The sequence below is a fragment of the Ornithorhynchus anatinus genome, chromosome 10 (genome assembly GCF_004115215.2).
Source record: "Ornithorhynchus anatinus isolate Pmale09 chromosome 10, mOrnAna1.pri.v4, whole genome shotgun sequence".
NCBI lineage: Eukaryota > Metazoa > Chordata > Mammalia > Monotremata > Ornithorhynchidae > Ornithorhynchus > Ornithorhynchus anatinus.
This window is the reverse complement of record NC_041737.1, coordinates 19598926-19611527: the sequence shown is the minus strand read 5'-3', so window position 1 is coordinate 19611527 and position 12602 is coordinate 19598926. Positions and strand designations below refer to the sequence as shown.

Sequence of the window (12602 nt, the reverse complement as noted above, 5' to 3'; positions counted from 1 at the left end):
TCCCTCAGGGGGCTTGCAATAATAATAATAATAATAATAATAATGTTGGTATTTAAGCGCTTACTATGTGCAGAGCACTGTTCTAAGCACTGGGGTAGACACAGGGGAATCAGGTTGTCCCACGTGGGGCTCACAGTCTTATTCCCCATTTTACAGATGAGGTAACTGAGGCACAGAGAAGTTACGTGACTTGCCCAAAGTCACACAGCTGACAAGTGGCAGAGCTGGGATTTGAACTCATGACCGCTGACTCCAAAGCCTGTGCTTTTTCCACTGAGCCACGCTGCTTAGGGTCACAATCTATAGGGTCCAAGATAGAAGCACATTTGTCCTAGCGGTGTTCTCTGGAATTGATGTGAAATTATGTGAAAGAGCCTCTTTTTATTTGCACTAAGGTCATGTCTATTAAAGAAAAAGAACAATTTAATAGCTTGCACACTTGAAAGAAGCTGTTCCATTATCAAAGATGAAAGCAATGGATCTAGCTGACATGTTATTAGTTCTAAAAGTAACTTAGAAAATACAGTGGTTTGAGCTGAAATCAATGCCTCAAAGGAAATCATAAAATACACTAGGAAAACAAATCAGCCTTCTTCTTTCTGTTTTGAGGAAACAGAGACGATTTCCTTCAAACTATCTTTGAGACGAATGGCTAGAGAATAGATTCCATGAAATGTATGGTAACTGTTTGCTATTAAGAAATCTAATAAATAGACAAAAACATCGGTCCTAAATTTTATTTTAGGCAATGTATAAAGGAAATTGTCCATGTTCATATTTCTTTTGATCACCTGAAAGATCCTATTAACTTCAGCCACTCTTTCAAACACAGCTGATTTCAACAATCAATAGACAAATGGAAATAGGATGATTCTTTTAGAGTATGGGATACAGGATGATCACAGAGTAAAGCAGGAAACAGCACCAAGCACTGCAGTAACAACTGCATCATCAACCAATGGTATTTCTTAAGTGCTTCCTGTGAACAGAGCACCATATTAAATGCTTGGGAGAGTACAATGCGATAGAGTTGGTAGATATGTTTTCTGCCCAAAAGGGGCTAATGGTCAAGACCTTATATCATCATACCCAAAGGTGATCAGCTTCCACATCAAAGCACTCAGTTCCATGGTTTTAGCAACGATTGAAAACACCACAACATTCATTATGGTCAACAATAGCTTACAGAGTGTGTGATGGCACAGCATATTCCACGCTGTCAAGAAATTTCTGTCCCATGATGACAGACTGAACCTACTACTCATACCAGCAATCTTGCAAAAATGACATTGGCTCTATAGAAGCTGGATATGAAAACTGAGTCAACCAAAAACACTACACTCAACTCAAGAGCATTCCCACCAAGAACACCTGTGGGCAGGCAGTATTTAACATCAGGTGGTAAGGCCTGCAACCAGGAGTGGCTAGTAACAAGCGATCACCTGTTTCAGACTCTAGGGAGAATGAAGGGTACACCTGCAGTGTCAGAAATGGGTATAGGCCTCCCTGAATCTTGGTTTTTAGTGTGTGTGTGAGGAGCTAACGTTCACCCCTTAGCCACAAAACCCTACTGCCACAGCTTCCACCCTGCCATCTCTGGTGACAGCTGGGGAATAAGGATCTTCCTTTGGGGCTGATCTCTCTCGGAAAGCTCCACTGACAGTAGAGTAGAACAGCAGGCCAGGGGATGCATCTTGCTCTGAAGAGCATCCAATGCCTTGACTTTTTCCCAGGTCCTGCACCATAGAGCTGCTTGCTCCAGTTCACAAGCAATAAGTTCTTGACCACTGTCCAGGACCATCTCTCCCTATGGTTTAGCTCAATCCCTGGATATCGATTTGATAAATAACTGTGGTATTTAAGCGCTTACTATATGTCAAAAACTGCACTAAGTGCTGAGGTAGATATAAAGTAATCAGATCAGACACAGTCCTTGTCCCACATGGGGTTCACAGTCCAAGGGGTGGGGTGTGCACGCATGCATATGTGTAGAACAGGTACTTGTCTATTAAGACATTTCTACTGTTACAGGCACTCAATGGTATTATGCTGGATAAAAAGAGTTAAACACTCTTGCCCTAAACTCTTCTGAAATTGCCTGACTATAATATGTAGGTTTGGCAAAGTAAAAATTGAAAACATTGCCTAAGTATTTTTTTCAAAGTCTGGGTCATTCTTGGTATATAATTTTTGGATTATCAAGTCAATCACTGTTAACCCATTATTGATGAACAATCTCGTACTTCCCTTCTGAACCCACCCTCTTATCTCTTCCATTTCTATTGAATTTTAGCCACTACCTTAGAGAAGGAAATATGGCCTATAAGATGCAGGGACATTTAGGAACAATTTCTTCTCTTTTTTAAGAATATCTTTAGCCTAGTAAATATAATTACCACACGATGATATAATTTAATATAGTATAGATACTATAGTAAAAGTTATAGTGGGTATATTCTCTGCTGATGGTAAATAAGGTTCAAAGCATTAGACACTATGAGAAAGAAACAAATCATTTACCTGTGTTGTTCTTTAAGAAATTTAACTTGCTGTCTTGACATTCTTTTAGGACTTGAAGATAGAAGGGCATCCACTTTCATAACCAAGTCACTTCCACTAAATAAAGCAAGGCAAAAATTTAACTGAATTACTTTCTAATACAAATAGAATCTCTGAAATTTCATTTTACAAGTATATAGCTTAAATTATTGTAAAATGCAATTTTACCATTTAAAAATTAATAATTTTTACTTTGAAACACTAAAAAAGGATCACTAACCAATGTTCTACTCATAATTGAGATGCCTTTTCCAGCAGTTCCATAGCAGGAAAAGTTTGCTGTTCCCTTAGAAACTTATAGTTTAATCTCAGTAAAAGAAAAAAGCTTTGAATTGATGGGATCTATATAGAGAAAATGGGAAAAATGCACTCTGACTCAAAACTGTACTTAATTATACCTGGTGGATGCTTTTTCTCCTATTCCCTATTTACACCCACTCTCTTAGGAAGCAGATCCACTCCAACGGCTTTGACTATTATCTTTACACAGATAATTCCCAAATATATCTCTCTGGTCCCAACTTCTCTCCTCTGCAGTCTTGCATTTCTTCCTGCCTTCAGAACATCTCTACTTGGATGACTCACCAACACCACAGACACAATATGTGTAACACAACTCCTCATTTTTCCCTTCCAGACCCTCTCTCCTTCCCCTGACTTTCCCATCACTGTTGACCACACCACCATTCTCCCTGTTTCTCAGCAGCTTGGCCTAGTAGCTAGAACATGGGCCTGGGAGTCAGAAGGACCTGGATTCTAATCCTGGATCTGCCACTTGTCTGCTGTGTGACTTCGGGCAAGTCACTTAACTTCTCTGAGCCTCAGTTCCTTCATATCTATAAAATAGGGATTAAGACTCTGAGCCCCAAGAGGGATATGGAGGATGTCCAACCTCATTACCTTGTAAGTGCCCCAGAGTTAAGAATGGTGCTTGACACATAGTAAATACTTAACATAGACCATGATTATTATTATTATTGACTCTTCCCTCTTCTTCAACCTGCATGTAGTGCTGTTTTCATAAGACCTCCAGAATCTGCCCCTCCTTCTTCATCTAAATTACCACCATGCTGTTTCAACCACTTACATCCCATTTTGACTATGGCAGAGACCCATCAGACCTCCAGCCTTGCCCATCCCTGTCCATTGTACATTCTTAAATACTGTTCTGCCCATATATCTCATCTTTGGCATTAAGGCTCACAACTGATTCTACCCAACCCTACTTGTCCTCATTCTTTTCCTACTATAACCCACTCTTCTTTTGTTCCTCTAACACCACCCAACCTACTGTGCCTTACTTTCATCATTCTCGCCATCAGCCCCTTGCTCACATCTTCACTGGAAACAGACTGCTACTGTCCCCATTTTCGAAACACTACCAAAATTACATCTTTTCCAGGAAACCTTCCCTTACTAATCTTTCATCTCCCCCTTCTATTTTCCCTTCCTACCACAACATTCATGCACATGAGTCTGAACTCAATAAGCACATAAATACCTCATACATCTGAGTGGAGATGTGCGTCAAATGAAATGACCTGGGCAGCAAAGTCAAATATGGACATGAGAGGGAAGAGGCTGGAGGCAGAGGTATGGTAACTGAGTTAGTATATGAGTGGCCAGACCAGTGGGGAGGCCATCCGGAGAGAGACAAAGGAGTGGATTCGGGAGAAGTTAGCGGGGGAAAAACAACAGGCTTTGATAGGGAGGAGTCAAGGATAATGCCAAGATTACAAATGATGGGCTCTTAAGAGATGGCAAGGAGGATAGGGTTGATGTGAGTGTGGGAGGGAATGGGGAAGCTCATGCCTGATGGCTTTGATTTTGTCAAAGTAGCTGGCAAGTTCATCAGGGTGGGAGATCGAAGAGGTGTGAAAGTTGAAGGTTTCAAGAAGGGGTAAGAGATTTGGGCATGGCCATATAAGAGGATGGAGAAGTAATGATGTTGAGCAGAAGAAAGAGCAGAGTCATAGCAGGAAAACATTAATTTTCTGTGGTGACCTCGGATTGATGCCTGGGGATTTGCCCTACAGTGTTCTACGACTCAAGCACAAGGATGGAGGAAGCATTGTGTGGGGTTGATGGCATATGAACTTACAATCTGTTTTGACAAAAATTCCCTGAGGTAGTATCTTAGAAAAGTTGTTTCTGAAAGCAGGGCCTAATGCAAAAGTCAAAGAAATCACCTCACTGAGAAATATTAATTATACATTTAGTATGATTTAGTACTAAAATTTAGTTCTGCAGAGTGTTAAGGTGGTAGTAGGTTTAGCTTCACTAAACTTGCTAACACTGAAGACAGAAGTTCTAGTAGTACTTGTACAGAAGTTAAAAAACAGTGGGCACACTGGCTTCACTAGAATGAATAGCAGCATTCCTCATTTTTCTTAGTGGCAAAATGACAACCTAAGTTAACTGAAACTTTTATGTATTATATATACATATATGTATATACATATCTAGATTTGATTTTTCACCTTTTGGAAGTAACCTAATACAACTGGAAGTCTCAGCTATTACGCATTATAATTCTGAAGATCTCCACGTTATCTTGAAACCATGACAATTTCTGTTCCTGATCATTTCTGCTGTATTACATTCAGTGGGTCACTTAAAAGCAACAGAAAAATTTTGAGAATATGGGAAATGGAGAAGCCAAAGAAGAAATGATTTCAAGTGTCTCTCTGATGAATAAGAAAGAACATTTGTTTATTTGGGATTTTACATATGTCAATAGAAAAAATCAGATGGCACAATTCAAAAACTCAAAATGCAGTTGGTTAGTTGGCAATAAAATTTAAAAGTGTTCACCTTTCTGAGTTGACTTTCATATCCTTAATGATTGTTTTAATTTTCTCTGCTGAGGTTCTAAATGTTATTTTTTCCAATAAGCGAAAATCTTCAGTATAGAAATAGTTTTCAGCCAATGGTCCCAGGACCTTACAGGAAAAAAAGGGTACTCTTTTAGAACTTACTTCTTCAGGAAAATAGTTTCATCATAATAAAAATGTAGCCAATTTTTGCAGCAATTAATACTTATGGTTGGACAGAGGCTGAATCTGAACTATTAGAATGTATGAAATATACTCTCAATTATTCCAATATTTTCCAAGACTAATAAGAAAAATCAGAATAATTTTATTGTATTATGTGTGCATATTAAATAGGAAAAATATATCTAAAGATACCAAAGATAAACATGCACAGAAAATTTATAACTCCCCAAATTAAAGGTTTTATTTATTCCCACAATAACAGACATTTCTCTCTCTTTCTTTCTCTCCTTGAAACAGCAGTGTGGCTCAGTGGAAAGAGCCCGGGCTTGGAAGTCAGAGGTCATGGGTTCTAATCCTGACTCCACAACTTGTCAGCTGTGTGACTTTGGTCAATTCACTTAACTTCTCTGAGCCTTAGTTACCTCATCTGTAAAATGGGGATTCAGACTGTGAGACCCACGTGGGACCTGATTACCTTGTATCCCCACCCCCCAGCGCTTAGAACAGTGTTTGGCACATAGTGAGCACTTAAATGCCATCATTATTATTATTATTATTAAATGAGGCTCCAAGGGAAACAGATTCACCTAATTGGGGAAAAAAGTTATCATTTGCTATAAAATTTTTTCTTCTTGGCTTCTTGGCAATGGTGGTTTAAAATTTTGGACAATTTAAGGATCAAAATGTAACCCAAACGTCAAGCAGTATGTTATTTAGTAAAGAATCATAATTATCTGCTATGATGGCTGTGATCATTACTCCTTAGAGCACCCATTTGTGGCAGAGTGCTAAGCATTGCATGATAGCTCATGAAGCCTTAGCTTTTAATTCCAAGTAAATCATACTTTTCTTCTCAAGTGGAAGAGGGATGAAATAAGGATGGTAAAGTTATATTTTGATATCCCTGATCAGAACAGTTAATGTTCAAAATATATTATGTTAGAAGATGATGATAAATAAAATGCCGACTGGTAACTTTCTTCAGTCATTCTGGACAAGCAAGATAGTATGGAATATAAAGGTTAACTGCCAACTGAAGCAGTGTGTCTTAGTGGAAAGAGCACAGGCCTTGGAGTCAGGGGACCTGGGTTCTAGTCCCAGTTCTGCTACTTGTTTGCTGTGTGACTTTAGGCAAGTCAATTCACTTCCCTGTGCCTCACTTACCTCATCTATAAAATGGGGATTAAAATTGTGAGCCCCATGTGGGACTTTGGACTGCGTCCAACCTAATTTTTTAAATCTACTCCAGTGTTTAAAACAGTGCCTCGCATATAATATGTGCTTAACAAATACCATTAAAAAAACCCAAGCAACAAGCTCCTCTTGCCAGAGAAGGCACAGCAAGGTAGCTGTTAAACTTTATCCCTTTTAAAAAGGCAAACCTTAGTTATATTTCCCTATAAAATATTTGGTTAGATTTTATTTTAAATGCACACAAAAAATCAGCTGGCATCAATTCTGGGATGGATTAATGGAAATTACAAACATTTGCAATATTTTATCCCAAAAGAAAAAGCATATGAAAGAGTGATCAGTTTTACTGAGAAGGATGACAATGTCCCCCTCTAGATTCTAAGCTCATTGTAAGCAGGAAATGTGTCTGTTTACTATTGCAATGTACTCTCCCAAGTGGTTGGTACAGTTCTCTACACAAAGTAAGCACTCAATAAATACGATGGACTGACTGACTTCAGATGTCATTTATGGGCAGGTGGAGGCTAACAGCCACCAGGATTTTGAACAGATACATTAACAGGATGGGAAGCAGAAGAGGTGCTGCCTTTCCCCAGTGGACCATCCATCAGTAGCTTTCCCTATGATCCTCTCCTCCACCACCTCCTGCTCTTATTTTCCCTTTGTAAATACAACTTGGATAATCAAGCTAATATCTCAGAAAGAGACCCAGAGAGGTGAAGTTTAGAAGAGTGTCTTCCCAAAGGGTGGTATTTTGTTTCCAGTGAGTAGAGTATGTAATCTAATCCCCCTAAAGAAGACAACAAATTTGAAAGAAAATGAGATGTTTTCTCTATTTACCCTCCCATTGCTGACAACGGCCATTTTTCCAGGAAACAGTTCAAGGACTTCTTGACAGAACAACTTGTGAGTTTGAATAATATCCACTCCAAGTGTATTATATTTCTTCTCAAAAGCATTCACATCCATTCCCTAAAGAAGAAGCGAAGATTCATGAAGCTGATCACAAAAAAACCCCAAAAATCCAAATATGATCTAAAAAAAAAAGGAATTCCTTTAAGTATCCAAGCTGGGATATGGTGGGGGAAGAGAGTGGAAAAGAAAGACAACCAAGTAAGTTTCTTAAAACTGATGATCAGGACTTTCTGCTTGATGAGGAAAGGAATAAATTACCAATGGAGGTTTTTAGGGAACATGGGGATGGACAGAATGAATGACATTTTATATAAAACTAAGCAGGCAGCAGAGTGATGTATGAATTGGAGAGGGCACTGCTGAAGGCGGGGAGGTCAGGTAGGAGAGTGATACAGCAGTCAAGGTGGGATATGAGTCTGGCAGTTTGGATGGAGGAGTGGATACTTATGATACTCAGAAAAAACCAACACTATCATCACCATTACTGATATTTATTGAGCAGTTACAGTGTGCAAAACACTGTACTAAGCGCTTGGGAGAATACTATACAAGACAGTTGGTATTTGGAGACAGACTGAATAAGAGGGTTGTGATAGAGGGAGGAGTCAAGGGCATGTCGTGGTCTGGGCTAGAAGACAGAGAGGATGATAGTGTGTCAGCTGTGATAGGAAATTAAGGTGGAGGAGAGGATTAGGAAAGTGAATGAGTTCAACTTGGGATATGTTGAGCTTGAGCTGCCTTTAGGACATCCATATGGTGATGTCCTGGAGGCAGAAGGCAGCACTGGATTGCAAAGATCTTTCTCGAAGCGGTTGAAGCTGCAGGAGCAGATAAGCTACCCGGGGGAGTCAGTGTAGATTGAGTGTCAGAGGAAATAAGAATAGTCCTGGGCCTTGAGGGGTACCGAGAGTTAGGGAATGGGAGGCAGAGAAAAAATAAATGAAAGACTGAGAGAAATCAACCAGAAAATTAGGAACAGCAAAGGACTGTGCAAGAAAAACCAAAGTTAGTGTTTCCAAAAGTAGGATGTAGTCCACAGTGCCAAACACAGAAGATAGGTACAGTAGAATAAAGAGTAGAGCCCACTAGATTTGAAAAGGGAAAAGTAATTGGTGACCTTGAGAGAGCGATCTCAGGAATTAAGAGGGAAAATACTCAGTTGTAGTCTGTTGAGAAAGGGGTTCGAGAAGAGAAAGAGGGAGCAGCAGGCAAATACTGCCCATTTGAAATGCTTGGACCAACAGAGAAGAGGGAGATAGGCTGATAAATGGTTGGTGCAATGTGGTTTAGAATTTTTTTAAAAAAAAAAACAGAGCTGAGGAAAACAGAAGGAACCATTAGAGGCTGAGCAGTTCAGGTGGTCGTGAGGAAGAAGCAGAAAAGTGGGCACAAGGGTATTTAGAAGATAAGAGATGTCATAATAATAATAATGATGGCATTTGTTAAGCACTTACTATGTGCCAAGCACTGTTCTAACAGCTGGGATAGATACAAGGTTATCAGGTTGTCCCACATGGGGCTCACAGTCTTAATCTCCATTTTACAGATGAGGTAACTGAGGCACAAATAAGTTAAGTGACTTGCCCAAAGTCATACAGCTGAAAAGTGGCAGAGCCGGGATTTGAACCCACAACCTCTGACTCCCATGCTCTTTCCACTAGGTCACACTGCTTCTCTAGGTAGGAGGGTAGGAGAAGTAGGAGAAAGCAGTAGATTTTGAAAACAGGTGGGATGTCTCTTGCAAGATGGTTGACAAGGATGAGCAAGCAGATGTGGGGATCAAAAGGGTGCTGGGAAGGTGAGGGGAAGATTTTGAGGAATTCAGGCTTGCAAGATCATTAGGGGGAAAAGGGCTTTGGTCTGGAGTAGCTGGTGAGAGCATAAGACATCAGCTGTTGAGAGACTAAGCAGAGTTTCTGAGCAAAAAGACAGGGCAAAGTTACAGCAGGTGAGGATGAACCTAAAATTAAAAAGTAGAGAAAGTGAACTTTGGAGGCGACAGACAGGAACGGAGGCAAAGGAGTTTGAGTTCAGTGGCATGGGAAAGGGCTGAGGGCCTGATCTGTACATCATCTGAGAGATGTTGGGTTGAAAGTCCAAGTGAAGGCCTGGGATAAGTTGAGGAAAGGATTGGTCTGTGTGTAGGGAGACTTATTTTTCAGAGAGGGTGGCTATGGGCGAGAAGGCAGGGTTGTCCCATATACTGACCGGAAGAAGAAATTTCTTGATTTTAACTCCATTAGCAATCTCTTTGACTGTCTCCTCCTTTGTCAATCTATTAAGAAAATTTCTTAAATGCTTGTTTTTCTGTGTTAGGAAAGCTGCCAAAATTCCTCTAGAAATAGCAGTGTTCTCTTCATTCAATTTTGATGTGGGGTTGCAAATAACTCCAAGGCGGGTATGCGAAGTGGTTTTCTGTACAAGAGATAAAAGTTACATGCCATGCATTAGAAATCCATACTCTTCTCTGTTTTATTCATATCCACTCAAACCTATTTAGGGTGCTACAGAGATTTACTGGAACATTACTGTCTTTTTTTACATTCATAAGTATCATGATTTTATTTGAAAATTACATGGTTAATCTGTCATTAAATGACTTCCAAATCAACTTCAATAGAAATACTTAAGTAGTAATATTATTACCCATGGAAAATGATGGGAAACCTAGGGAGCTATTTTTACCATGAGAAACTATAAGTGGCAATTACATTTATCAGGGCATGCTAACTTTTGTGGTCAGTGACCACCAAACATGTAACAGATACAGGGTGAGTTCATTCTGAGCCCAAGATAGCTTTCTGCCAACTCTTATACTACTTTATAAAATTTAAATAATTAAGATGAAGATATTTTTCAAAGTAAGTGTGATGTGTCACAAGTTCACTAATCCTGTAAAGAAGGAATTCAGAAACTCATAAAAACTGAAATGTTTTAGAAGAACTTTCATAAAACAGTTAACTTAAGTGTGAGCCTGCCATTAAAGGGTAACAATTGTCCAGGAAATATATGGAAGGTAGCATTTCCACTCAACATTTTAAAAACAAAACAAATAATAGGCTCATAGGCAGTAAGTCTGTATTTATGACAGAGGGTCATGTGACAGAAAATTCTAATACCAACTCTTAATACTGAAGCTGAACACAGCAAAAGAGAGAGGGCTAATTTGCAAAATATCTGTTGTTTTCTTTCTTTCTCTTACCAGTTACATGGGCAGCTCTTTGGTTATTTAGAATACTTGATGGGGTAAGTGCAACTGATGAAGGAAGTGAAATAGAAGGATGAAAGAATCCATGCATATATAGTAAATACAACAGTTTTTCTGATTTGAATTTTGAAATTCCATCCTGGGGGAACCAAACCAGCAATTTGGGGTCTCTCATTTCTTGGTGCTATTAATAACGTTGGTATTTGTTCAGTGCTTACTATGTGCCATGCACTATTCTAAGCACTGGGATAGATTCAAGGTTATCAGAATGGATGTAGTCCCTGTCCCACGTGGGGCTCACAGTCTTCATCCCCATTTTACACATGAGGTAACTGAGGCAGAGAGAAGTAAAGTGACTTGCCCAAAGGCACAGAGCTGAAAAGTGGCAGAGTTGGGATTAGAACCTAGGTCCTTCTGGCTCCTGGGCCCGGGCTCTGTGAGATTTCTTTTCAGGATATTATGAAAACTGTAAGGGAAAGAACCAAGCAAAGTGGTGGATACCGGGCAAGTTACCTACTGCTCAGGTGGCCAACATGAGTTAGCACTAGACAGCAGCACCAAGACCTAGGCCGGAATAGATAACCACCTGACAAACTGGGCTTTGATCCAAGCAAGACCATTCTCCAAAACAATAGGGGTAGAAATCATAGATTGGCCTCCATCCAAAAAGGAGCGAGGGGCCCCCTCTAGGGAAGAGGGACATACGGATTATCCAATTAGCAGTGAAAGGGCAAGGTGTGCTGAGGATGGACAATAGCATAAAAGTAGCACACAACAGGGACTCAGTGATTTGCCTATCACAGAATGCAGCTTTGGGACTCTGTTCCCCAATGGAAAGGCTAATTCCCCACTAGAAAGGCTCAGTGTGCAGCTATCTTGGAAGCCCCCAACAGTGCAGGTCAGGTGAGTACCTGAGGGCTGAGCTAGGACAGGTTAGGACAACTCCTGTAGTAACTACTGGACACCTTCATTGTGGGTAGGGAACATGTTTGCCAACTCTGCTGTACTGTAGTCTCCCAAGTGCTCAGTACAGTGCTTTGCACATGGTAAGCATTCAATACTTAACATGTATGATGATGAATCTCTGGCCAGTATCTTCAATGAAATGTGTTCCATGATGACAACTGGCATTCTCTAACATTCCCTAGGTTGGTGTGGCGAGCATATCTGAGATTTCCAACAGCAGGTGGGGGGGGGGCAGACAAACAAGTTGTCCCTAGGGTGTGTGGGTCAAGGACTGTATCCAACCTATAAATTAACTTGTATCTACTCCTGTGCTTGCCCAGTGCTGGACATCTAGTAAATGTTTGTTGGTGTGTGTGGGTGTGTACAGTCAGATAAAAGGACCACTCTGAAACTGAACTAGGAATCTCTCATAACTCACCATGTGTTTCAAAGCATTAGAAAGTAGTTGCCTCCCAGATGACTTGTCAAAATCTGCAATAATCCAGATGGTGACTGGAGAAATTACATCTTCATCTGAAAGTTACAAATAACCCAGACAAGTATTCTAAGTAAAGTTAAAGTTCATTTACCATACAATAAACACAAGATAAGGGTCTATATTTTTCCATGAGAGTAGAATGAAACTTAACAAGTCTTATTCTTAACAATTTTGCCTGATAATCTGCTGGTATGTATTGCTACATACCTAATGAGATTGCTATAATTGCCAAAGAGAAGAAACAATCTCTGAGAGTTGATCTTTGGCATACTTTATTTTTTGT

General features: G+C 39.9%; 1 protein-coding gene across 3 annotated transcripts in view; it reads right to left on the bottom strand.

The window, feature by feature from the left end:
* Positions 1-12602, bottom strand: part of UGGT2 (UDP-glucose glycoprotein glucosyltransferase 2) — a 126673-nt gene that overhangs the window by 42004 nt on the left and 72067 nt on the right. For all 3 annotated transcript variants that reach the window (XM_029073585.2, XM_029073586.2, XM_029073587.2), the window contains 5 exons: positions 12260-12354; positions 9876-10082; positions 7593-7724; positions 5374-5501; positions 2521-2616 (listed from right to left, as the gene is read on the bottom strand). In XM_029073585.2, coding sequence (XP_028929418.1) covers positions 2521-2616; positions 5374-5501; positions 7593-7724; positions 9876-10082; positions 12260-12354 — 658 coding nt within the window. The remainder of the gene's footprint in view (positions 1-2520; positions 2617-5373; positions 5502-7592; positions 7725-9875; positions 10083-12259; positions 12355-12602) is intronic.